Source organism: Gossypium arboreum, chromosome 4 (genome assembly GCF_025698485.1).
Source record: "Gossypium arboreum isolate Shixiya-1 chromosome 4, ASM2569848v2, whole genome shotgun sequence".
NCBI classification, from domain to species: Eukaryota; Viridiplantae; Streptophyta; class Magnoliopsida; order Malvales; family Malvaceae; genus Gossypium; species Gossypium arboreum.
In genome coordinates, this window is record NC_069073.1 from 112,168,151 (window position 1) to 112,195,926 (window position 27,776).

Here is a 27,776-nt window from a genome sequence, read left to right on the forward strand (position 1 = left end):
AGTCCTCACTTCTCATTCTCCACGGATTTGGTAAATCACTAGGGCTGAGTCCCCGTACACCTCCAAGATCTTGATGTTTCGTTCGATAGCTGCACGAAGCCCGATGATACAGGCCTCATATTCTGAGATATTATTGGTACAGAAGAAGTTCAGTCTTGCGAAGAGCGGATAATGATTCCCTGCGGTGATACCGAGATTGCTCCAATTCCATGCCCTAAAGCATTTGACGCACCATCAAAGCACATCTTCCATGACTTCTCTTTTGATGACTCGGATTCTATTTCTGTGATGCACATTAAATCTTCATCTGGGAAATCGAATCTTAAAGGCTCATATTCCTCTGTCGTTTGAGTTGCTAAGAAGTCAGCTATTGCACTCCTTTTTGTCGACTTTTAGCTCATATAGACGACGTCATATTCTGATAGTAAGATCTGCCATCGTGCCATTCTTCCTGAGAGTGCGGGTGATTCCATCATGTATCTTATTGGGTCCAGCTTTGAAATTAGCCATGTCGTGTGATACAACATATATTGTCTGAGTCTCCGAGCTACCCAAACCGAGCACAACAATATTTCTCAATGGACGAATATTTTGCCTCATATTCAGTGAACTTTTCTTGAGGTAGTAGATCGTTTTTTCTTTCTTTCCTGACTCATCGTGTTGCCCCAGTACGCAACCCATTGAACTATATATATACACAATATGGTATTTAAAATATATATATATATATATATATGTATATAATAGTATTTAAGAATATATACATAAGAAATATATAACTAATGGCATTAAAAATATATACATAATATATATAAAATACCTAAAAAAAGAAGGGGAAAGAAGAGAGAAGGGAGGGGAAAGGAAATCCGGCCAAGGGGGGCCGGTCACCGATCGATCGTCGATCTCCGCCTGTCGTTGCCACCGCCTACGGTGGCCGGAAAAAGGTAAATTTTTTAACAATATATGTATATATAAAGAAAGAAAAAACAACACAAAAAAGAAAAAAAGATTCGAAAGAAGAGGAAAAAGAAAAGATGCAACCTTTTATTGATGTTTCTTTTGTGTTCAAAATTTGAAGGATTTTGTGTTTTTTTTCAATCTTTGTAAAATCCTCCTCCTTTTTTTTTACATGATTTTTGAATGGCTTTTATAGCCATCTTTACATGATTTTCTATTTTTTTTCTATTTTGTAGGTGGTGGTGGTAGACAATGGGAGGAAAAATGGGGCAAGTGGGAAAGTGGTTAGGTGGCTAGGTTTTTTATCTTTTTTTGTTAGGTTTTCTTTTTCTTCTTTTTTTTTTGGGGGTTAGGTTTTTTTGGGGTAGGTTTTTCTTTTTCTTTTCTTTTTTTCTTTGTTTTTTTTGGGTTAGGTTTTTTTTGGGGGGCTTAATGGGCTTTTGAATTGGGTTTGGGTAAATGTAAATGGGTCATGGGTTAAGGGTTTTAGTGGGTTTAGAGGTTTGGTTGGGTTTTCATATTATTGGGCCCGGGCAATTTGGGCTTCTACATAACTTGTTAGAATCCGTCCACTTCTCAAACATAATTTCCTTTTTTTCATTAGAGTTGAATTCTGGATCAGCAATTATTGACTAGTGTTGTATGCTATTAATCTCAACATCCAAATTTGTTGGCATATAGATCTCAAAAGATATTGTATGATGCTGGTTTCATATGTCATAAAGATATTGTATGATGCTGGTCTTCGTTCCTTGCCTATATGAAAGAATCTCTCATGTCCACCAACAACTCAATTAGGTTCCTTACAACGAAGGAATTGAACAAATTTTGATCTGAATTCTGGATGAATATGAGCAGGACGATAACTTTTGTCAAGCCATACAACTGTGGCCTTTGCCTCCATAATAGGCTGCACATCAAATCATCAGGTTACTAACGAAAACACCAAATCCTTGACTTGAAGAAGAAGAGTTGCAGGTTTGATCATAACAAACCTCTTCATTTGGCATCTTAAAGATGAAATACTCAAAATACAGGCGAGCTCCTGAGGAGTTGGAAATTCTCGCCTTAACAGGGGCGAAGCCAGAAAATTTTTTTAGGGGGGGCCGGATAAAATTTTAATTTTTTATAGTTTATATTTTTATAATTTGTAAAGGATTAAATTAAATTTTTATAATTTTAGGGGGGGCAAAGTGCAATTTTACCTTTACTAATTTAAAATTTTTAAAAAATTTTAAGGGCCTAAAATGAAATTTTCCATTTTAGGGGGGCCAGGGCCCATGCCAGCCCCTCTGGCTACGCCCCTGCGCCTTAACAAAAAATTTGTCTCCGCTCTGGTTTCCAGAATGTACATGAGAAGTAGACATAAGTAAGATTACTGAAAGGCTCAACTAACATGGAGAAAAGCTAATCATGATATAAAAATTTGCAGCAGACATGCTAAACTGGCACAAGCTAACATTTCTAATGAAGTTTGCTGAGTTCAATTCTAGAATGATGCAAACATAACTGCATGTATGATATACCAACCTCCCCAAATTCAAATCCAATTTTAGTACTGTGTCAAGCATTTATTTTCTAATCTTTTTAATAAAACTCAATTAACACTTTCAGAAAAGCAGTTCTGCATATCCTAGCACTGCATTCAGTTAAGTGTACAGAAGAGTCTCAAGTAGATTGCATAGAAGATTATTAGATTGAACTATTTAATTTATATAGCAGCTAGAATAGAATTTAGATGGTACTCCTATGGAACCCCAGCTAACATATCAATTGCTTTAGACTTTTAAGCTCTACCTTGCGCTTTAAACTAAAAAAATTAAGAAACAAGAAATTCAAAAGATAGCAAGAACTTTCTTCTCTTTCACATAAGTTGTTAAACAAATAGGTAAAGTGATTAAAGAAAGTAGCCTACCCTTAAAGGTCTAAGAAATTTGAGCGACAACTCTGATAGTGCTAATGAATCACCAGTGTGGGCAATTTCATCACAGCTGATACCAATACTTTCAAGTAGTTCATAGCAACCTAATTATCCAAACAAGAGTATGGGTCTAAATCAAATAAATATTATTTATATATATATATATATAGCAATCAAAACACAAGGAACATGCAAGAGCTGAATCAACTGCCAGGGTAAACTGCAAGGAAAACGTCATTTTCAGAACCTCATCGACTGCCAACGGCATAATTCCAATAGCATGAAGTCCTTTTAAATAATAGTTTTAGACATGAAAGAGAACAAACTATTCAAAATAAAACCTCTCATTGGTGATCCTAACTCAATTCATGGAGCTCCATCTTTAGAAGTCCCAACATTTTTGTAACACCCCGTACCCGAGTCCGTTACCGGAGTCGAACACAAGGTGCGTACAGACTTAACTTAATTATTTTCACAGTCCATAAAAAAAATTTCCAGGCAAGCTGGTTACTGCATCACTGTCGCCTTAAAAATCATATCTTGAGTTTCAAAGCTCGAAAATCAGTTTCGTAATTTTTACCTGAAATTAGACTCATATTTCCATCCACACATTTTTTTCTAGAATTTTTGGTCCGGCCAATTAGTACAGTTTATTAGTTAAAATCTCCCCTGTTACAGGGTGCGACTACACTGACCTTCATGCATTACGACCTGGATATCTCCCTGTACAGGGATTCAATACTGATTCCGTTTGTTTCTATAGAAACTAGACTCAAAGAGGAATCTATACATGTATGGCATGACTCCTAATTATCTCTGGTTAATTTATAGTGAATTTCCAAATTCGGAACAGGGATTCCAGAAACCGTTCTGGCCCTGTTTCACGAAAACCTAAACATCTCTTAATATACAACTCATATGACCGTTTCGTTTCTTCCATATGAAAGTAGATTCATCAAGGTTCATTTACATAATTTATTCACTATTTAATTCCATTCCTGCTATTTTTAGTGATTTTTCACATCCACACCACTGCTGCTGTCAGCATCTGTTTTCAAGGTAACTTTACCTATTTCGTGGTTTCCATGGACCAACTAGAGTTTTGTCATACATAGGTCCACATATGATCATATTTAGCCATACCAAGGGCTGATCATTGCCCAACACTTCCATTCCAGTCCATAGTCACATCATGAAACCATATATATATATACATAAACACAAATGGTCTAATGCCATACTCCACTTTTACGAGCCATTTTCGCATGGCTGTACACACATACATCACAAAAAGTACTTGAAAAACAACAAAGGGTAGTCCTATACATGCCATTTCAAAGCTCAACCAAAATTGTACCAAAAGGGGCTTTGATAGTGTGGGAGACTTCGACTTCCAAAATCCCGAGTCCGATGGTGACGAGCCAAAATCTATAAAACAGAGAACAAAGAAAGCGGAGTAAGCAATTTATGCTTAGTAAGTTTTGAGCAAGGGATTCAGCACAACAAAAGCATAGCATTCATATAGCTAAACGGATAATTTCATATGCACACATTCTCAATATCATACTTACTTCACATTACCAACCCTTATGTTCATACACAAAAGATCAACTTAGCCAAAGGCGGTAGCTCGTTTATCAACCGGCGAATACTTATTTGTAAGGGCTCAACTAATTCAAAGCACATACGAAACATACCTCATTGCTGGAATTTTGCAAGCGTATTAACTGAAATTTTACAGCAAGATTGCTCATTCCCGAATCACGTACCTTGGATTTTATCCGGATATAGCGACTTCGCTCAAAAGCCTTGGGACATAGCCGGTTATAATAGCTCGCACAAATGCCTTCGGACTTAACTCGGATTTGGGAACTCGCACAAATGCCTTCGGATCTTAGTCCGGATATGGTCACTTAGCACAAAGCCTTGGGACTTAGCCGGACATCATTCGAATAACCATGCACATTTAACACTAAATCATGACACATTCGCATTTCATTTTCATTAGCAAAACTCAAACACAATACACTTATCACTCTTGCAAATTTCGGCTCAATATCCACACACAAAGAGCATGATTTCGATTTGCTTAAAACATGATCTAATCCAATCATAATTTAAGCTCTATTACTCAAGAACTTACCTCGGATGTTGTCGAATGATTTCGATGGCTATTCGACCACTTTTTCCTTCCCTTTATCGGATTTGAATCCCCTTTGCTCTTGAGCTTAATTAAATAAATAAATCGATTTAATCATTTGAGCATCGAAAAGAGGAACACAAGGCACTTAGCCCATATACATTAGACATTAAAGTCACATACATGTGAAATCATGCATCAAACTCAACACATTAGTTAGTACTCTCCTTAGCCGAATTTTCTAGGTCGAGATAAAGCCTTCAACATGCTTACTTATGGCTGAACAACACATCAACCTATGTACTCATTCATGTGGCCGATTATGCATGTTGATGTTGAGGCCAATTACATGTTTAATACCACACATGAACGGCATACATTTTACTAACTAATGCATTGCATATTGTAGTTCAATACACATCTATCATTTACTTCATAACCGAAACATCATCATATGTAAATATATACCTTGAGATAGTATATATGTCATACCAATACATCATGTACAAACATATATACATGTAGGTGCAAGGGCCGAATCTCAAGTTGATTATAACCAAATATAAACATATATCCAAAGCTCAAATCTTACCTACCATGCAATATGCATAAATCATACTTATGGATATACCATGGCCGAATACACCACAACACCATACCATTTCAATTTTGGTCATGGTTAAACAAAGAACTTAATGTCTCACTCAAAAATGCTAAAAGAAAATCCAAGAGTCCTCAATCCACCATCACATGTATCATTATCAAGCTTCATATTTAGCATGCAATGGCATTAACACAACATCCACCTTGGCCGAATATCATCCCCATGACATAGCAAAGATTTGAACCATGGGCTAATAAGAACATCAAGCTAGCAACTAAAAACATGCATGAATCTCATGGCACAACCTCAAACATACCTTAATCTAGACACAAGTATGGCCAAACCTCCTCCTAATCCTCTTCCAAACCAAGCATGAAGCAAGAAACCCTTCCTTCTTCCTTAGAATTTTCGGCTCCAAGAAATGAAAAAAAGATGAACAACAAATTTTTTTCTTCTCTTTTCTTCAACTCACGGCAAAGGGAGGGATCACACACCTTCTCTCTTTTTTTTTTCTTCCCATTTCTTTATTCCTAACCTTAGTTTATTGTTTCCTCCCATAATGCACCAACAAAACATGTCTATGACATGTTTTGCCCATCCTTCTTTGTCATGGCCGTCCACCACTTATAAAAAGAGAGGTATTTGACATGCAAAACCATTGTTTTGCATGCATGATTCAATTAGTCATCACACATTTCCCCATCCTACTTTCAAAGTTTACTACTAGGTCCTTTTTAGTGAAATTCACATTTATAACCCTAAATCAAAACATCAAAAATGTCACACACGAATTAACACATATTATAGACATCAAAATGAATATTAAATTATTTTTATGCCTCGGTTTTATGGTCCCGAAACCACATTCCGACTAGGGTCGTTTTAAGGCTGTCACAACTCTCCCTCCACTTAAGAAATTTTTGTCCCCGAAAATCTTACCGGTAAATAGGTTTGGGTATCGCTCTTTCATAGAGTTCTCGGGTTCCCAAGTAGCTTTTTCTATCCCGTGTTTGAGCCATAACACTTTCACTAGCGAAACCCTCTTGTTTCGCAACTCTTTCACTTCACGTGCTAGGATACGAATTGGTTCTTCCTCATAACTCATATTGGCTTGAATTTCAACCTCTGATGGACTAATTACGTGCGACGGATCAGATCTATAACGTCGAAGCATCGAAACATGAAAGACGTCGTGAATCTTTTCGAGTTCAGAGGGCAAAATCAAACGATACGCAACTGGACCAACTCGTTCAGAGATTTCGTACGGCCCAATAAATCTCGGGCTCAACTTGCCCTTACGGCCAAATCTGAGTATCTTTTTCCAAGGCGAAACTTTAAGAAACACTTTATCTCCCACCTGATACTCAATGTCTTTTCGTTTCAGATCCGCGTACGACTTCTGACGATCGGAGGCTATCTTCAGATTTTCACGGATTACTTTTACTTTCTGTTCAGCATCTTTAATCAAATCCACTCCGAAAATTTTGCTTTCACCGAGCTCGGTCCAAAACAATGGTGTACGACATTTACGACCGTACAAAGCCTAGTAAGGTGCCATCTTAATACTTGACTGAAAACTATTGTTGTAAGTGAATTCAATCAAAGGTAAATATCGTTCCCATGAACCATTAAACTCAAGGACGCAACATCTCAACATATCCTCAAGTATCTGAATTACCCACTCAGATTGACCATCGGTTTGTGGATGAAAAGCGGTGCTAAAATGCAGCTTGGTACCCAAAGCTTCTTGCAATTTCTTCCAAAATTGCGAGGTAAATCTCGGATCTCTATCCGACACAACAAAAATCGGTACCCCGTGTAATCTCACAATCTGAGAAATGTACAATTCAGCTAGTTTATCCAATGAAAAATCCGTACGCACGGGGATAAAGTGAGCCGACTTAGTCAGTCTATCAACAACAACCCAAATCGCATCCTTCTTACTTGCTGACAATGGCACCGGACACAAAGTCCATTGTGACTCGATCCCATTTCCACTCGGGTATCGTGATCGGTGAAGTAATCTGAAGGCACTTGATGTTCCGCTTTCACTTGTTGACATATTAAACATCTCGAAACAAAGTCGGAGATGTCTCGTTTCATACCATGCCACCAAAACCGACGTTTCAAATCGTTGTACATCTTCGTACTCCCCGGGTGAATTGACATTCGGCTACAATGGGCTTCATTCAGAATCATCGAAATGAGTTCCGAATTCCTTGGAACACACAGACGACTTCTGAACCTCAAACAATCATCATCATCAATTTGAAACTCCGATTCCTTGTTTGGAACACACTCAGCCCGTTTTGCAACCAACTCATCGTCAACTTTCTGAGCTTCACGAATTTGATGAGTCAATAATGGTTTGGCCTTTAGTTCGGCTATTAATACATTGTCGGGTAGAATAGACAAGTGTACATTCATCGCTCGTAAAGCAAACAGTGATTTTCGGCTTAAGGCGTCCGCAACCACATTAGCCTTTCCCGGGTGATAATCAATGACTAGCTCATAATCTTTCAACAACTCAAGCCAACGCCTTTGTCGTAGATTCAAGTCTCTTTGAGTCATCAAATATTTGAGACTTTTGTGATCCGAAAATACATGGCACTTCTCCCCAAATAGGTAGTGTCGCCATATTTTCAAAGCGAATACGATGGCAGCTAGTTCGAGATCATGGGTCGGATAATTTTTCTCATGTGGCTTTAATTGTCTCGACGCATAGGCCACAACTCGACCTTCTTGAATCAATACGCAACCTAACCCAAGTAGGGAGGCGTCACTATAGATGACAAACTCTTTGCCCGATTAATTTGCACTAAAATTGAGCTTAGTCAAATAAGTTTTCGATTGATCAAAACTTTTCGACATTTTTCCGTCCATTCGAACTTAACATCTTTTGAAGTAGCTTCGTCATGGGCGTGGCTATCATCAAGAAACCTTTACAAACCGTCGGTAGTAACCGCAAGTCCCAAAAGCTCGAACCTCGGTAATATTTCTGAGGCTTCCAGTTAAGTATGGCTGAAATTTTGCTCGGTCAACTCGAATACCCGATGCAGATACCACATGACCCAAGAAGCTAACCTCTCTTAACCGAACTCACACTTCTTGAACTTAGCATATAATCGCTTATCCGTAAAATTTGCAACACTAATCTCGGTGTTCAAGATGTTCGGTCTCATCTCTTGAATAGACCAAGATGTCATCAATGAACACAACTACGAACCGGTCCAAATATCGTCAAGATCCAATTCATCAAATCCATAAATACCGTAGGGCATTAGTGAGCCCGAACGGCATCACTAAAACTCGTAGTGACCGTACCTCGCTCGAAAGCGGTTTTGGGTGCGTCCGAATCTCGAATCCAGAATCGATAATAACCCGATCTCGGATCTATCTTTGAAAACACCGAGGCTCCTTTAGTTGATCAAATAAATCATCAATACGTGATAACGGATATTTATTCTTTATCGTCACTTTATTCGGTGACGATAGTCAATGCACAACCTCATGGTTCCGTCCTTCTTTTCACAAACAATCTTGGTGCACCCAAGGTGAGAAACTTGGTTGAGCGAAACTTCTATCCGTCAATTCTTGCAACCGAGCTTTCAACTCTTTTAACTCGGTTGGTGCCATACGATCTGAGCTATCGAAATCGGCGTAGTCCTGTACAAGCTCAATACCAAACTCTATCTCCGAGCAGTGGCAAACCGGTAATTCTTTGGGAAAAACATCCGGTATTCACAAACCACCAACACAGATTCGGTTTTATTTCTAACTCCTTATCATCAAGTACATACGCAAGGTATGCTTCGCACCCTTTCTTACATATTTCGGGCCAACATTGATGATATTACACTGGCAACCCCTTTAAGTCCGTAGACTCAACTCGGATCATCTCGTTATTTATGCACCTCAAATCCATAGTCTTGCTTTTGCAATTCACAACCGCATCATGCACGGTCAACCAATCCAAACCAAGAATAACATCAAATTCATCAAGCGGCGAAGCATCAAGTCCACGGAAAACAAGAACCTCAATTACTAGGGGACATTTCTTACACACTTTGTCGACAAGCACGAACGACCCAAGGGATTTGACACTGAATTACGAACTCGAGAGACTCAATAGGTAAAGTCTTCTTGGATGCTAAGGTTTCACATATATAAGAATGAGTAGAACCGGGGTTAATCAAAGCAATTACATTAGTCTCAAAGAGAGTAAAAGTACCGGTAATAACATCTGGAGAGGAAGCATCCTCACGTGCGCGTATGGCATAAGCCCTAGCAGGAGCGCGAGCCTCGGATCTGGTCGTAGCATCTCTAGATCCTCTCTGACCACCACTAGCATTGCCCGTATTTCTAGATGGTCTACCTCGAGCAGTGGTAGCGCCCGGTTTCCCACTCTGATCTACATTCTGTTCAGACAACCTCGGGCAATCTTTAATGAAGTGGTCAACTGATCCGCACTTGTAACAGGAGCGGTCACGGAATCTACAACTTCCAGAGTGCCATTTGCCACAATACTGACACTCCGTTCTATCTCGACGTTCATTCCCAACACTGGCGACCGAAGTGCCTCGTGTACCCACAGGGGGTCGATCACGATCTCGTCTAAAAGGCCGAAGTGCCTCTAGATCGCCCACATCATCACGAAATTTCTTCGATGCTGTTGAGCGACTTTCCGAGGATCTTTTACGAAACTCTCCGGTTCCCACATCAACTTTTTTTTTCTTTTCTAAGCTCTTGACTTTACAAGCTCGCTTCGACAAGTACTACGAACTCGTATTTCAAGAATGCCAACGAACATTTTATATCTTCATTCAACCCATCCTCAAGCGTTTACATGATAGCCTCGGACGAAATACATTCCGAGCGTATCTACTAAGTCTAACAAATTTTCGCTCGAATCGATGAATCGACATAGAACCTTGCTTAAGCTCAAGAAATTCCTTCCGTTTTGATCAACAAATCTCGACCGATATACTTTTTCCGAAACTCGGTTTGGAAAAACTCCCAAGTTACTTGCTCTCGGGCACAACAAGTCGAGTACTCCACCAATAGTAGGCGTAATCACGTAGCAAGGAGATAGTACACTTTAGGCATTCATCGGTGTACAAGATAGCTCATCGAGTGCCGGATAGTGTTGTCCAACCAAAATTCAGCTTGCTTCGGCATCGTCGCTATCCGTAGCTTTAAATTCAGAGCCCCATGTTTTGGATTCTCATCAACTGGGGCTTATTTGACCTTATTTGGTCGATTCTGGGAGGCATTGTAGGTGCGGGGTTGTGTTTGTTGGGAATGGAGGTTGTGGAACAGCCGTATTAGTTCGAATGTATTGGTTGAACCAATCATTCATCACGCTATAGAAAGCTTGTCTAGCTTCATCATTTGGATTACTAGCATTATTAGGTTGAGAGTCCGCCGGCGCTGTCCCTTGTGTGGGAGCAGGCGCTACACTCTCAAGATCATCAGCTACCGCTAGGTCGGGATCGGGATCCATCACTATAAATAAACACATTTGCAATTGTCAGAAATCACCACACTACCAAATAATCACATAAAATGGCATGTATAGCTAGACCCAACGCATTATGGTAGTCCTAGAATCGACTAAACCGTAGCTCTGATAACAATAAAATTGTAACACCCCGTACCCGAGTCCGTTACCGGAGTCGAACACAAGGTGCGTACAGACTTAATTATTTTCACAGTCCATAAAAAAAATTTCCAGGCAAGCTGGTTACTGCATCACTGTCGCCTTAAAAATCATATCTTGAGTTTCAAAGCTCGAAAATCAGTTTCGTAATTTTTCCCTAAAACTAGACTCATATGTCCATCCAAAAATTTTTTTCTAGAATTTTTGGTCGGGCCAATTAGTACAGTTTATTAGTTAAAGTCTCCCCTGTTACAGGGTGCGACTACACTAACCTTCATGCATTACGACCTAGATATCTCCCTGTACAGGGCTTCAATACTGATGCCGTTTGCTTCTATAGAAACTAGACTTAAAGAGGAATCTATAAATATATGGCATGACTCCTAATTATCTCTGGTTAATTTATAGTGAATTTCCAAATTCGGAACAGGGATTCTAGAAACCGTTCTGGTCCTGTTTCACGAAAACCTAAACATCTCTTAATATACAACTCATATGACCGTTTCGTTTCTTCCATATGAAAGTAGATTCATCAAGGTTCATTTACATAATTTATTAACTATTTAATTCCATTCCTGCTATTTTTAGTGATTTTTCACATCCACACCACTGCTGCTGTCAGCATCTGTTTTCAAGGTAACTTTACCTATTTCGTGGTTTCCATGGACCAACTAGAGTTTTGTCATACATAGGTCCACATATGATCATATTTAGCCATACCAAGGGCTGGTCATTGCCCAACACTTCCATTCCAGTCCATAGTCACATCATGAAACCATATATATATATACATAAACACAAATGGTCTAATGCCATACTCCACTTCTACGAGCCATTTTCGCATGGCTGTACACACATACATCACAAAAAGTACTTGAAAAACAACAAAGGGTAGTCCTATACATGCCATTTCAAAGCTCAACCAAAATTGTACCAAAAGGGGGCTTTGATATTGTGGGAGACTTCGACTTCCAAAAATCCCGAGTCCGATAGCAGACGAGCCAAAATCTATAAAACAGAGAACAAAGAAACGGAGTAAGCAATTTATGCTTAGTAAGTTTTGAGCAAGGGATTCCAGCACAACAAAAGCATAGCATTCATATAGCTAAACGGATAATTTCATATGCACACATTCTCAATATCATACTTACTTCACATTACCAACCCTTATGTTCATACACAAAAGATCAACTTAGCTAAAGGCCGATAGCTCGTTTATCAACCGGCGAATACTTATTTGTAAGGGCTCAACTAATTCAAAGCACATCTGAAACATACCTCATTGCTGGAATTTTGCAAGCGTATTAACTGAAATTTTACAGCAAGATTGCTCATTCCCGAATCGCGTACCTTGGATTTTATCCGGATATAGCGACTTCGCTCAAAAGCCTTCGGACATAGCCGGTTATAATAGCTCGCACAAATGCCTTCGGACTTAACTCGGATTTGGGAACTCGCACAAATGCCTTGGATCTTAGTCCGGATATGGTCACTTAGCACAAAGCCTTCGGGACTTAGCCGGACATCATTCGAATAACCATGCACATTTAACACTAAATCATGACACATTCGCATTTCATTTTCATTAGTAAAACTCAAACACAATACACTTATCACTCTTGCAAATTTCGCTCAATATCCACACACAAAGAGCATGATTTCGATTTGCTTAAAACATGATCTAATCCAATCATAATTTAAGCTCTATTACTCAAGAACTTACCTCGGATGTTGTCGAACGATTTGATGGCTATTCGACCACTTTTTCCTTCCCTTTATCGGATTTGGATCCCTTTGCTCTTGAGCTTAATTAAATAAATAAATCGATTTAATCATTTGAGCATCGAAAAGAGGAACACAAGGCACTTAGCCCACACTTATACATTAGACATTAAAGTCACATACATGTGGAATCATGCATCAAACTCAACACATTAGTTAGTACTCTCCTTAGCCGAATTTTCTAGGTCGAGATAAAGCCTTCAACATGCTTACTTATGGCCGAACAACACATCAACCTATGTACTCATTCATGTGGCCGATTATGCATGTTGATGTTGAGGCCAATTACATGTTTAATACTACACATGAATGGCATACATTTTACTAACTAATGCATTGCATATTGTAGTTCAATACACATCTATCATTTACTTCATAACCGAAACATCATCATATGTAAATATATACCTTGAGATAGTATATATGTCATACCAATACATCATGTGCAAACATATATACATGTAGGTGCAAGGGCCGAATCTCAAGTTGATTATAACCAAATATAAACATATATCCAAAGCTCAAATCTTACCTACCATGCAATATGCATAAATCATACTTATGGATATACCATGGCCGAATACACCACAACACCATACCGTTTCAATTTTGGTCATGGTTAAACAAAGAACTTAATGTCTCATTCAAAAATGCTAAAAGAAAATCCAAGAGTCCCCAATCCACCATCACATGTATCATTATCAAGCTTCATATTTAGCATGCAATGGCATTAACACAAAATCCACCTTGGCCGAATATCATCCCCATGACATAGCAAAGATTTGAACCATGGGCTAATAAGAACATCAAGCTAGCAACTAAAAACATGCATGAATCTCATGGCACAACCTCAAACATACCTTAATCTAGACACAAGTATGGCCAAACCTCCTCCTAATCCTCTTCCAAACCAAGCATGAAGCAAGAACCCCTTCCTTCTTCCTTAGAATTTTCGGCTCCAAGAAATGAAAAAAGATGAACAACAAATTTTTTCTTCTCTTTTCTTCAACTCACGGCAAAGGGGGATCACACACCTCTCTCTTTTTTTTCTTCCCATTTCTTTATTCCTAACCTTAGTTTATTGTTTCCTCCCATAATGCACCAACAAAACATGTCTATGACATGTTTTGCCCATCCTTCTTTGTCATGGCGGCCACCACTTATAAAAGAGGGTATTTGACATGCAAAACCATTGTTTTGCATGCATGATTCAATTAGTCATCACACATTTCCCCATCCTACTTTCAAAGTTTACTACTAGGTCTTTTTTAGTGAAATTCACATTTATAACCCTAAATCAAAACATCAAAAATGTCACACACGAATTAACACATATTATAGACATCAAAATGAATATTAAATTATTTTTATGCCTCGGTTTTGTGGTCCTGAAACCATATTCCGACTAGGGTCGTTTTAAGGCTGTCACAATTTTAGAAGGTTTTTGTTTCATAAATAAATTGAATGTGAATTAAAGAGAACATACTTTATACTTTAGTAACTAGTGTAACATCTCAGAATAAGGCCTAGGAGTTTGAGCCCTGGCGAGCTAGTTTTCGCCAATAAGCCTGGCGAGCTATGATTTCTAGTAGATTTTGCGAACTATGATCGCCAGTGGATTTAGCGAGCTATGGTAGCTAGTGGGCTTGGTGAGTTGTGATCATTCTTTTGGGTCGAGTGTCAAAAGTAGGAGTAGTCAAATGAGAATTATACCAAATTTAGGAAGTCAACTTACTTTTCTCTTTGTAAACCATTCATGCACGTAACTCATTCCTACTTCTACTACGACTAGGGTTTCCTAAGAACATCGAAGCACTATATGCCTATAAATTAAACTCCTTTCATTGAAAATTCATATTCTTTGAAAAAGAAAAGCTCTTTCAAATTCCTTCATCCATAATCCTGTTGTCAAGAATGCAGAACCTAACTTTTAGGATTTATGGTAAGACTCTATTCTTTAGAAGTAAGTAAGAAAAGTTCACAACAAAGGAAATCAAGTTCGTCAAAAGACCAGCATGTGCCAACCTAGGTTCGCTTGTGTTTATATATAAGTTTTAATGTGGTTTGTTTGTTAGTGACTTGTGTATAATTGTGAAATTGAGAAACTGAGAGAATCATCTACAACCAAAGACAAGGGAAAAGTGAAGCTTGTTCAAAGCTTTCAGTAAATTGGTAAGTGTTCAAGGATCACCACATGTATGTACGAACCATAGTGTTAGTCAGAAGCTTAGGGTTTTTATCCTAAGTTTTGAGAGTAAGTCTTTTCTAAAATCCTTTTTGTGACTGTTAAATATATGTTTTTATGAACAATGATATGCGAGCTCTTAATGATTTGTGAGATTTTCATGATTTGCGAACTCTATGTTTAAGAAAATGTTTTTGACACTATAATCTTTCGAAACCGTTGGATATAATGGCATGCCATAGAATTGTGAGTACTCACCTTTATGTTTTGTGTTTTGGGTGAGAGACTATAAGACAGGTTGGAGAGATAAGAGAATGTCGAGCTAAGATCCATTCAATGAGACATACTGGTGTATTTGGAGAGTGCTTAGTTTTATGCTACACTTATGGGACATGTTAGACTCTTTGAGTCGAAGTGAGGTGTTATAAGAAATCTCACTTATCCAATAAGAAAGAACATGTGAATAAGACTGTTTTATGAAATATTACGTTTTATTATTTTTAAGCTAACTGACAGTGATTAACTGCAAATTAGACTTCGCGTAAGTATGGCGAACCTAGTTTACAGTTTAGTGAATTTGCCAAAGCTTTTGTTTAACTTATGATTTGTGTGTGCTATGTGGTTATTATCTACTGTATATTCATTGAGTTCGCAAGAGCTTACACACTCATTTCTAAACATTGCAGATAGTTAGATCGACAAGGTGAGACGACGAAGTGAGTGATCCAAATGAAGCATAAACACTAGAAATGTAGTACAATCAAACCCTGGATACTAAGGTAATGTGAGATATTCTACTTGGGCTTAGAGATATTTTTCTATTGACTTCACCTGTAGCTTTAGGACTTAATAAATTTGTACGATTTCTTATGTTTTTCTTTATGTTTTATTTGTGAACCGATAATACTTGATAAATACATTTGAATTTTAAGTATACGAATATAATCGAAGTTTGATTGATGTTTCTTTAATTACAAGTTCATACCTAAGTAATTAAATTCTGAACATAGTGTTCTCCATAAGCAATAGCATAAAATATATCAAATTGACTAACTTATATAGAGTTTACCAGGGTTGCTGTGAAGTAATAGGATTGGTGAACTGTGCAAAAGTACAAACCCAAACATGTGGCAAATTGATATTTACGAACCCTTAACAAATTTTGACATATTGAATAGGAGAAACCCTATGAAACGTGTTAAAAAAACCTAAGCACATAATAGTTGATACATGCATGGATGGGGTGAAATTTATTAAATTCCATTCACCAAAGCTGTCAATTTTCAAGCTTGGGAAATCAGTAGGCTTGTGAGGCATTTTTAGGTTGAGATGTCTCATGGAATTTGAAGATCTATCTCTTAGCTTCGAAACACAATTTGAATCACTCGATTTTGAGTTTGAAAGCTCAAGTTATGATATTTTTAGTGATGACTACATGAACAAAATTTTTGGATGGGATTATGACAGGAATTACGAGTTTGGGCTTTTAATTCGAGTTTAAATCATATTAGGTTCGGGTTTCAGACTTAATTTCTATTATATATGAGCCCAATATTGTATTTATTAGCTATTATTATTTTATTATTCCAAATTTTTAATAATTATTAAGTAGTTCAAGTTATTTAGGAGTTTTAGGTCAACAAGAAAGTTTAGTTTAAAACTACTTTTTGTTTAGATTAATTAGAGTTCTAGTATACTTAAGAGTTTTATTAGATTTATTTAGCTAGCCCATATAAGCCTTTGCATTGTACACAAATCACACAATTGATTATTATTCAAGTTCTCTTTGAATTTTTCTTTCAAGAATTATTCTTGAGTTTCTTTTAGAAGAGTTTTTAATAATCTTTAAATTGTGGGGATCATCTTCAAACTTTTTCTTGCCAAGCTTTCTAGTTTGGAGGGGAAATTAGAGTCGCTTGAAAGGGGTTGAGATTCTTCATATTTCCAAGGCTTCTTAGAACTTCTATATATCACGTTCTATATTTTCCATCTATCTTTTTATTTTCTTCTTTATTGTTCCAATCATTCATTATTATGCTATTTATTTATCTTATTTATTTTTTTTATTTGACTTGGGTTTGATTGTGTTTCAGGTTGTGTCAAAATCCAAGTTTCTTTCTGAACTTCTAAAGCCTTATGTAATAGCCCAAATTTGACCGGGCTTTAAAAGGGCAAAATAGATAAATGGATAAATAAATATTTATTTTAAAGTCCATTTAACAGTCCAGGTTACAAGGCCCAAGCATTGGGGCCTAAGCCTACTACTACCCCATAGCCCGTTACAGTGACCCAATACACCACAACCCAAATACAGGCCTAACGAGCCCCAAACACACGGACCCCAAATCAAAACCTAGGGTTTCCAGCAAACCCTAGCGTCGCAAGCACCCATCGTCAAGCCCTTGCGCCGCAACCCAACGCCCAGTCAATGCCCGATTGGCGCCGTAATCCTCGGGAGTACCTGCAAAAAGGGAAAAAAGAGCGACAGAGCACGGCAGAAATAGCAAGAAATTGAAAGAAAATACTTAACTAATCTGTAACTCTAAAAACAGTGGCTATAAAAAGCCCTTTGTAACCCGTAAACGATACACATACAGAGACAAAAATAAAAGGCAAATACAAATAGTTTTTTTCAAATAGGTGAATCTTCTATTTTATTTTTTTATTTTTCGTGTTCAAAGCATATATACATACACAAACAGTTGGATAAATAGCTTTAAAGTGCAAAAAAAAGGGTTTTACCTTTCGTTTTTGCGTCAAAAAAATCGAGGTTTCTAACCTCCGAGGGCTGTGTACGACGGCGTAGAGGACGACGCGTGGGCGCGTAAGGCACGTGAACCGCCTGATGACGGAGGCTTGGCCAGAGCTCCGAGGGCCCCTTTTCCTTCCTCTTTTAGAGGATTTTTAAATTTTTTTTTAAAAAACACGGATAGAAATGAAATTTTAGAGTTTTTTTTTTGTATTTATAAGCTTCCTGAACGACGTCGTTTTGGGGTGATCGTTTAGTGACCGAAACGGCGTCGTTTCAAGGCCTCAAGATCCACGTGTTGACCCGTAACCCGGGGAGGATCCGCGTGTTTTCGATATTTGGGTTAATTGCCCAATTGGTCCTTTCGCAATTTTAATATTTATAATTTTATTTTATTTATTTTTTAATTTAGTTCTAATGTTTTAATTTTGTTTCAATTTGGTCATCACAGTGCTTTAAAATTTAATTTGGGGAAACAGTGTCGTTTTGGGATTAGGGCAATTTGCCCAATGAGTCCCTCGGTTGCCCAATGAAATTTTTTTTTAAACTAGCCCTAAAACTTTAATTTTATTTCATTATAGTCCTTTTAAATATTTTTTTAAATCTATTAAATACTTTATATCTATAAAATATTAATTATAAAAATAGTATATATTATTTTATATATTATTTATTATATTATTTTTACTTATAAATTGTATTTATTTATATATTTTATATATATTATTTTTTAAAAAATTATGTATTATTATTTATTAATTGTGTAAATTTTAATTTTTATTAAATAATACATTTTATTATATATATTTTTATATTACTTATTTTATGGTTTATATTATTATATATTTTGGTTATAAAATATTCACTATATATATATTATCATTTACATTACTTTTATTTCATTATAAAATATATACTATTTTATCACCTATTAGTTATATTTTTATTACTAAATAAGTATGTGTAATATTAATATTTAGTACATTATTAAGGTATTATACCTATAATATAACTTATATATATATTTTAAATACTCACTTTATTTTATATTTTAATACGTATTAAATTTTTTTATATTGTTATTATATCATTTATATATTAAATGCTAGTTTCATAATATTATTATGTGTTGTTTTGTTTGATATATATATGTTACTACATTATTATTATTTTTATATATTATCATGTTTGTTCTATATACATATTTATATGTCTAATTGTATATTATGGATCGTTTTTTAAATTAATTATTACTTTGTATTGTACGTATATTTTACTTATTCATCTTCAATATATGCTATGTATATTTTAATATGTATGTTGTTGTGTAACTAAGATTTGCTATATTTATGTATGTATCTAGTATAAGACCTTTATATTATTGCTATCATATTATTTAAATGCATGTTTCAGCTACCTATTATTTGTAATCGGCTATCTTGTATGTTATATTCTATAATGTTAATATGATCCCTCATGAATTAATTAAAAAACGAGATTCCAAAGTTTTCAAAAATAAAAAGGCAATGTTTGGTGTTTGGAAGCTTCGAGAAAAGTAGTGCCCTAACTTACTGGGCTGCAATTTTTCTCGTTGAATTCGAATAGTCAAGCACCCTTCTGGGTTTTAAGGTTTTCAAAATACGAGCAACTGTCTTGAAATTTCAAAGCGTTGTGTCCTAACTTACTGGATATGGCGTTTTGTCGTTTTGAGATAGGGATTTTCAAAAGGGGCTAGTTTAGCTTCGAGTATCTTAAAAACATTACTTCCTAACTTATTGGATGTATTATTGTGATTCATTTGATACAAGTGAACCCTAATTTTCAAAATTGAGACATTCTAATTAAAAGAGGTTTGCATCTTAAAACTTTCAAATTTCTGACATTAAAGACACTTGATAATCAATTAGGTACCAATTTTTGGGCGTCACGAGGGTGCTAACCCTTCCTCGTACGTAACCAACTCCTGAATCCATTTTCTCGACTTTCGCAAACCAAAATTAATGTTTTAAAACAAAACATTTTATAAGGTGATCCAATCACACCTAAAAAGATTGGTGGCGACTCCCGTTTTTGTTTTTCTTAAAGTCGATTCCCATTTTCCAAAACTCGATTTAAAAATGGTTTCAACACCTTAAGTCAAATCTGTGACTTGAACAAACTTTACGATCTTCTTCTGCTTTCATCCACACTCATCCGTATCAAGGGTAGTTCGCGAGACTTACCCTTTATAAGGAAACTTACTCTATAAAATCTTAGAGTACAAACCCTAATACCAGATAGTTGGATTGTTGTATTTTTTTTTTTGTAAAAACTTAGGCTTCGCATGTTTTTAATTCCCTTCTTCAAATATTTGTGACTTCAGAAAAGAGTAGTTAAGTTCTTGCAAGCGAAGTAGGTTTACATATGACTTTCGTGGCGTATCATGAAGTAAGTGAAATGTGTGTTCACGAGCTTGTGCTTTCCTAATTTTTATGTATTTTTTTATTCTAACTTGTAGTGTGTTGGGGGTTAGGTTAGGTGTTAATGGGGAGTCACTTAGGTGGCTAATATGGCATTTCATAGCTTGGGTTCGACAACGGGATCGAGTATAGGGTGTTACATTTAATGGTATCAGAGGTAACCAGGTTGGTTGAAATAATTAATTAGGTTTGCCAGATTTGTTTACTAATTGAAGTGATAAATATGATTGCTTCTTGTTGTTGGGGTAGGATTGGAAAAATACATTGCCTTGGTTCGGTTGTTTCTTTTGCAGTATTATGTTTCGAATCATTTTCTACTATTCACCTGCCTAGTGGTTGTGCTCATAGATATGCTAGGTGAGCTATGCTCGCAATGTGTTTTGGCGAATCGTGTTTGCAGATGAGATTGGTGAACTATGTTCACAAATTTGTTTTTCAAGCTTAGGATGCATAATGAAACATGCTTATGATCTTTTTCTTAAGCTTGAGTCTTATGTACATTTAGAGCTAGTAAAATGTCTCGTAGAAGAGTAATTGTGAATATGAGCCTAGTTAATAGAGCTTCAGACCCTCTAAAAGGTTACAAGACTTTGGTGTCACCTATGTGACCTCGCAATGAAAATGTTTCAGTTGAGAGTGTTGAATCGTTGGTACAAGCCATGATCGGGCTTTCCAATTAGTCATTGGTACCAGTGCTGCTCTTGCCAATCAATGATTGCCATTAGAGCGTTTGTGAGCTCTAGGTGGTAACGAATTCGGTGGTGTTAAGAGAGCTGATCCTATTGAGGTAGAATATTAGCTTAAGGGTGTTGAAAAGATCCTTGAGCAAATGGTCTATACTGAGAAAGAAAAGTTGGGATGTACTGTGTCCTTACAGACTTGCGAAGCCCATCATTGGTGGAACACAATGAAGTAAAAAACTACTATGAGCTGATTAACTTGGTACTTTTTCCTGGAAACGTTTAAGAAGAAGTTCATAGGAAAACAATACATGGAAGCTCACAAGAGAGAATTCATTAATCTAGTGTAAGATGATATGTTTGTAGCTGAGTACGAGGTTGAATTTGGGCGATTAAGCCAATATGCAGCTGGGATGGTCTCTTTGGAAAAGGGGTCACCGCAAAAGGTTTCATTTTGGGTTATATCACAACATCCAACTCTATCTGGTAGCACATAACACGATGAACTTCGATGAGTTGGTAGATAAAGTGAAGGTTGTTGAGGAAATTAGAACAATGGCTCCGTGAACTGTAGCGGGGTCTGGGAAACAAATGTCTGATGAACATCCAAAAGGTATTGTGAATCACATAATGTTGGTAGAAATGTCAGAGTAACACCTAGGCTGAGAAAGGAGGTTCATACAAGTTGCTAAGTTGGCCACTTTGTGAACATTGCAAATGAAGGCATCCTGGGGAATTTCGTTAGGTGATAGGAGGATGTTTCAAGTGTGGGTACAAAAACACATGATAAAGGAATCCCCAGAATGACAAGATAGGATACAAGCTCAGAATTAAACCCCCACACCAATGCAAACAAGAGTTCACGAGCGAGGTCAATGTAGCGGTAGTGACACAAAATAGGCTAGACAGCGAACCCTAGTGTACATTATTGCCACATAAGGAGGGACAAGAGAGATCACACGAATATATGTTGTAAAGGAACCATAATACCAAGGAGTGACTGACGTCATCACAGGTACCTTCACTCTGGGAACTATTTCGTTGTTGTCTTTGATTGATTTTGGTTCCAACACTTGTACATTTTGAGCGAACTGCCTGTGAGTTGGGTATTCCAATAGGATACATTGATAAGGGTATAACTATCACTAGTTCGTTTGGTGAGAGTGTTCTAGTCAATAGAGTGTATTTTAGGTTCCCTTTAATAATCCAATGACATGTTTTCTTTGGTGATTTGATGGTATTACCCTTTATGGGTTCGACATAATTTTGGGAATGGATTGGCTAACTAAGAATAAAGCCAAGATAGACTTTAAGCTAAAAAGAGTGACCTTGCGAAGTGATAAAAGGTGGAAATTATTGTGGTTGGAGAGTGAACCCAATTTTTGTCCAATAGGGTCTCGATATTAAGAGCAAAGAAGATGATAGGGAAAGGTTGCCAAGCCTACCTCGCTTATGTGATGGGTTCGCAGGAGACAACGATATGGGTTCGCGATATACGTACTGTAAAAAATTTTCCAGATGCATTTCCAGACTAGCTACCTAGTTTACTACCAGATTGCAAAGTGGAGTTTGGCATCAATTTTAGTGTACTCACGAACTGAAGAAGGGCATGATGCTCACATGCAAACTGTGTTGCAAATTCTGTGAGAGAATCAACATTTCGTGAAGCTTAGAAAATTTGAATTTTGGCTGAAAGAGGTAGTATTCTTGGGTCATGTGGTTTCAACATAAGGATTTTTCATAGACCCAAAGAAGATCGAGGTAATTATAAAGTGGAGATCACCGAGGAGTAATACTGAAGTGCGAAGCTTTTTAGGGTTAGTAGGATATTATCGCAAGTTTGTTGAAAGGTTTGGAACCATAGCGACACCTTTAACAAAGCTACTGCAGAAATATGTGGAGTTCGTATTGACAGAGGAAAGATAGAAAAGCTTTGAAGAACTTAAGATGATACTCAACAAAGCACCTATATTGATTCAACCAAAATCTAAACGGACTTTGTGGTCTACAGCGATGCCTCACACATAGGAATTGGTTGCATGCTAATGCAAGAAGGAAGGGTGGTGGCTTATGCTTTGAGACAATTGAAGCCTCAAAAGCAAAACTGTCCAACTCATGATCTGGAGTTAGCAACAGTAGTGCTCGCACTTAAGATTTGGTGACACTACTTATATGGTGAGCGATTTGCCATCTATACAGACCATAAGAGCCTCAAGTACCTTCTCACCCAAAAAGAGCTGAACTTACAACAAAAAATATGGATAGAACTACTGAAGGACTATAATTGTGTGATAAAACATCACATTGGAAAGGCGAACGTGGTCGCGGATGCCTTATGTAGGAATTCAATGAGTAAACTACGAGCTCTGTTCACACGGTTGAGTGTGACAAGTGATGGTGGACGACTCGCATAACTGTAAGAAAACCAACCCTTTAACAACAAATAAAGAAGATGCAGGGCACAGATAAAGACTTGGCGAGGTGGGTTCGCCAACTGGAACAGGAGATTCAGGGGGGACTTCACATTGACTAAGGAAGGCGTACTTTATTTCCGAGGGAGATTCTGCGTAACATGTGATGAAGAGCTTCACCATGCGATCCTTACTAAAGTTTACAACAACCCTTACATAATGCATTGAGGGAGCAATAAGATGTACCGTGACCTCTACGAATTGGCGGCTTAGGTTAAAGCGAAATGTCACAGACTTTGTGGCGAAGTGTCTAGTCTGTCAGAATGTGAAAGCAGAGCATCAATTTCCCTCAGGATTGTTATAACCATTCAAAATTCTAGAGTGGAAATAGGAAAGGATCACACGGACTTTGTTCTAGGCTTAACCCTAAGTTCGACAAAAAAAGATGCGATATAGGTGATTGTGGATCGCCTTACAAATAGTTCACACTTTTTAGTAGTTCGCACAAACTACACATTATAAAAACCCATAGAATTGTAAATCGTAGAGATAGTACGACTCCACCGCATACCAGTTTCCATTACCTTCGATTGAGATCCTCAATTCACCTCAAGATTTTGCTAAAGTCTGCAAGAAGCTTTGAGTTCAAAACTTAACTTCAGTACTGCTTATCATCTACAAACAGATGCTCAATCAGATAGGGTGATCCAAGTACTAGATGACAATGCTGTAAAGTTGTGTTAGAGTTAGTAGGATGTTGGGAACGTTATTTACCTTTAACAGAGTTCGCATACAATAATAGCTAACAAGCAAGGATCCAAATGGAACTCTTTGAGGCATTGTCTAAAAAGAAGTGTAGAACTCCCTTGTGTTGGGTAGAACTTGATGAAAAGTGGATAGTTGGACTAGAGTTGGTTTATTAAACAGAAGAAAAAAATAAAAATTATATGCAAATGACTGAAAACTACTTTAGATAGAAAAATATCCTATGTTGATTTAAAATGATAAAACATTGAGTACCAAGTGGGAGAGTGAGTGCTCTTAAATGTCTCGCTATAGAAAAAGGTTTTAAGGTTTGGGCGAAAAGAAAAATTAAGTCTAAGATTTATTGATCTATATGAAATGGTTGAAAGGATTGGCCCTATGGTCTATGAACTCAAGTTGACACCAAAACTTGAGTGAATCTATGATGTATTCCGTATATCCATGTTAGGGAAATATCGTGCGGACCCATCCCATGTTGTGTAAGTAGAAGAAAATAAGGTGCAACATGGTCCTCCTTTTGATGAAGAACTAGTTGAAATTGTAGCTCGTGAGGAAAACTTCTTATGAAACAAGAGAATTCCCTTGGTCAAAGTGTTGTGGTGAAACCACAATATCAGCGAAGCCTCTTAAGAAACTAAGGAAGCAATGAAGCGTCAATATCCTCATATATTCTAACATAGGTAATTTCGAGGATGAAATTTCTTGAGAGAGAGAGAGTTTTAACATCCCAAAATAGGGCCTAGAAGTTTGAGGCCTAGCGAGCTGTGATTGGCAGTGGATTTAGCAAACTATGATCGTCACTGGCTTGGTGAAGTAGGGATAACTAGTGGGTCTGATGAGCTATGATCGTTGTTTTGAGCAGAGATTCAAAAGTAGGCGTAGTCAAGGGATAATTATACCAAAATTCGGAAGCCAACTTACTTTTCTCTTTGTAACAGTATCCATGCACATAACTTTTTCCTACTTCTACTATGACTAGGGTTTGCTAAGAACATTGAAATACTTAATGTCTATAAATTAAACTTCTTCTGTAGAAAATTTATATTCTTTTGAAAAAGGCAAAACTCTCTCAAATTCCTTCATTGATAATCCTATTGTCAAGAATGCATAACTTAGCTATTAGGATTTAAGCTAAGACTTTGTTCTTTAGAAGTAATTATCGTAATAAAGAAAACTAGGTTTGTTAAAAGACTAGCATGTGTGAACCTAGGTTCGCTTTTGTTTATATATGAGTTTTAATGTGATTTGTCTATTAGTGACTTGTGTATGTTTATGAAATTGTGAAACTAATAGAATCGTTTACAAGCAAAGACAAGAGAAAAATGAATTTTGTTTAAAGCTTTCAGTAAATTTCTGAGTGTTCAGAGATCACCACGTGTATGTGTGAACCGTAGTATTAATTAGAAGCTTAGGATTTTTATCCTAAGTTTTGTGAGTAAGTCTTTTCTAAACTCTATTTAGTGACTATGTTAAATATGTGTTTTTTATAAACAATGATATGCGAGCTTTATATTGTGAGCTAATTATGAAAAGTGCTTTGCGAGCTCCTCATTATTTGCGAGCTTTATGTTTAAGAAAATGTTTTTGACACTATAATCTTCAGAAACCGTTAGATATACATGCCATAGGATTGTGAATACTTACCTTTATGTTTTGTCTTTTGGGTGAGAGGCCTTGAGACAGGTTGGAGAAATAAGGGAATGTTGAGGTAAGCTCCATTCAATAGGACATGTTGGTGTGTTTGGAGAGCGCTTAGCTTTAAACTACACTTATGAGACATGTTAGAATTTTTGAGTCAATGTGAGGTGTTATAAAGAGATCCGCTTATCCAACAGGAAAGAACATGTGAATAAGATTGTGTTTTATGAAATATTATGTTTTACTGCTTTTAAGTTAAGTGACAGTGTGTAACTGCGAACCAAGACTTCGCGTAAGTATGGCGAACCTAGTTGGCAATTCAGTGACTTTGCCAAAGCTTTTGTTTAACTTATGATTTGTGCGTGTTATGTGGTTATTATTTTCTGTATATTCACTGAGATCACAAGAGCTCTCACACTCCTTTTTAAGCACTGTAGAAAGTTAGATCGCACGAGGTGAGGCAGCGAAACGAGTGATCCAAACGAAGCATAAACATTAGAAAGGTAGTATAAGTGAAATTAAGATACAAAGGCAATATGGGATATTATGCTTGGGGTTAGAGATATTCTACAAACCCTAAATAAATTTTGACATACTGAGTAGGAGAAACCTTGCAAAACCTGTTCGCAGAACCTAAGCAAATAGGGGTAGTTCGCGAGACTTACCCTGTATAAGGAAACTTACTCTGCGAAGTCTTAGAGTTTGTACCCCAATATCACATAGTTGAACTATTGTATATTGTTTTGCTAAAACTTAGGCTTCGCATGTTCTTAATTCTTTTCTTCAAATATTTGTTACTTCGAAAAAGAGTAGTTAATTTCTTACAAGCGAAGTAGGTTCGCATATTACTGTCGCAGCGTATCATGAAGGAAGCGAAGTGTGTGCTCGTGAGCTTGTGCTTTCCCAAATTTTATATATGTTTGATGTTCTAACGTATGATGTGGTAGAGATTAGGTTGAGTGTTAATGGAGAATCATTTACGTGACTAATGTGTCATTCCATAGCTCGAGTTCGACAACTGAACCAAGTATGAGGTGTTATTAAATTAGTTAATGACTAAGTATAGACTTTCATAAATGGAAATGCTAAAGTGCATAGTCTGCCCTCTGAGTCTGACTTATACAAGCATTGCAAACAATGAGACCAAAAAGCTGAAATTCAAGGCATTCAACCAAGTAATAGTTTGTAATAGAATTAAATAGACTAGAAATTAAACTCCAAGGTTATTTTCAAATTCTAGCCAAAAAAGAAAGAAAACTCACATCGATGTTTGAGGGCTCAAGGCACCTCTAATGAGCTACAAGATTAAATTAAGCAATGATAAACAAATAGAAAATAAATAAAAGAACCAAACAATTTTGTGACTCACCGTGTTGACAATAACTTGCATAAACAGCATTATTAACAACTCCATACGGATCTAGTTCGTAATCAAGGACTTTGAGCTCAACCTCATGGAACGAAGTCATTCTGCAATTAGGACAACTAATAAAATTTGTTCACTTCTCCCTTTTAGCATACCACCATTCCCCAATTTTAAAAAATGAACTCAAATTGACGAAAAATTGGTTCCTTTCAGTTCGAAGTTGTGCAAATGTGCTAATCCCTATTTTGGCTTTTTCTAATCCTTACCAAATACACAATATCCATAAGTATTCTAAACATAGATAACTTCAAATCTTCTCGATTTTATTGTAGTAAAGCTAAATTAACCAAAAGGAAATTAATAAGACTGGAAAGTACCCTTGGCCGCCTTTGAGATCAAAATGTGTTTCGACAGTGAAGCTCCTTGAGGTGGAGAGCGTAGGGACACGCAGCGGCATCAA

At 36.8% G+C, this 27,776-nt stretch overlaps 1 protein-coding gene across 1 annotated transcript; it reads right to left on the reverse strand.

Annotated features, from left to right (window-relative positions):
• Positions 1-1,747: 1,747 nt before the first annotated feature.
• On the reverse strand, positions 1,748-27,776 carry LOC128291896 (acyl-acyl carrier protein thioesterase TE3, chloroplastic-like). Its single transcript, XM_053027390.1, has 6 exons — positions 27,694-27,776; positions 27,320-27,420; positions 2,873-2,982; positions 2,268-2,291; positions 1,953-2,024; positions 1,748-1,867 (listed from the first exon to the last, which is right to left on the reverse strand). The coding sequence occupies exons 1-6, from the start codon at positions 27,771-27,773 to the stop codon at positions 1,748-1,750; spliced, it is 507 nt and encodes a 168-aa protein (XP_052883350.1). The 5' UTR covers positions 27,774-27,776.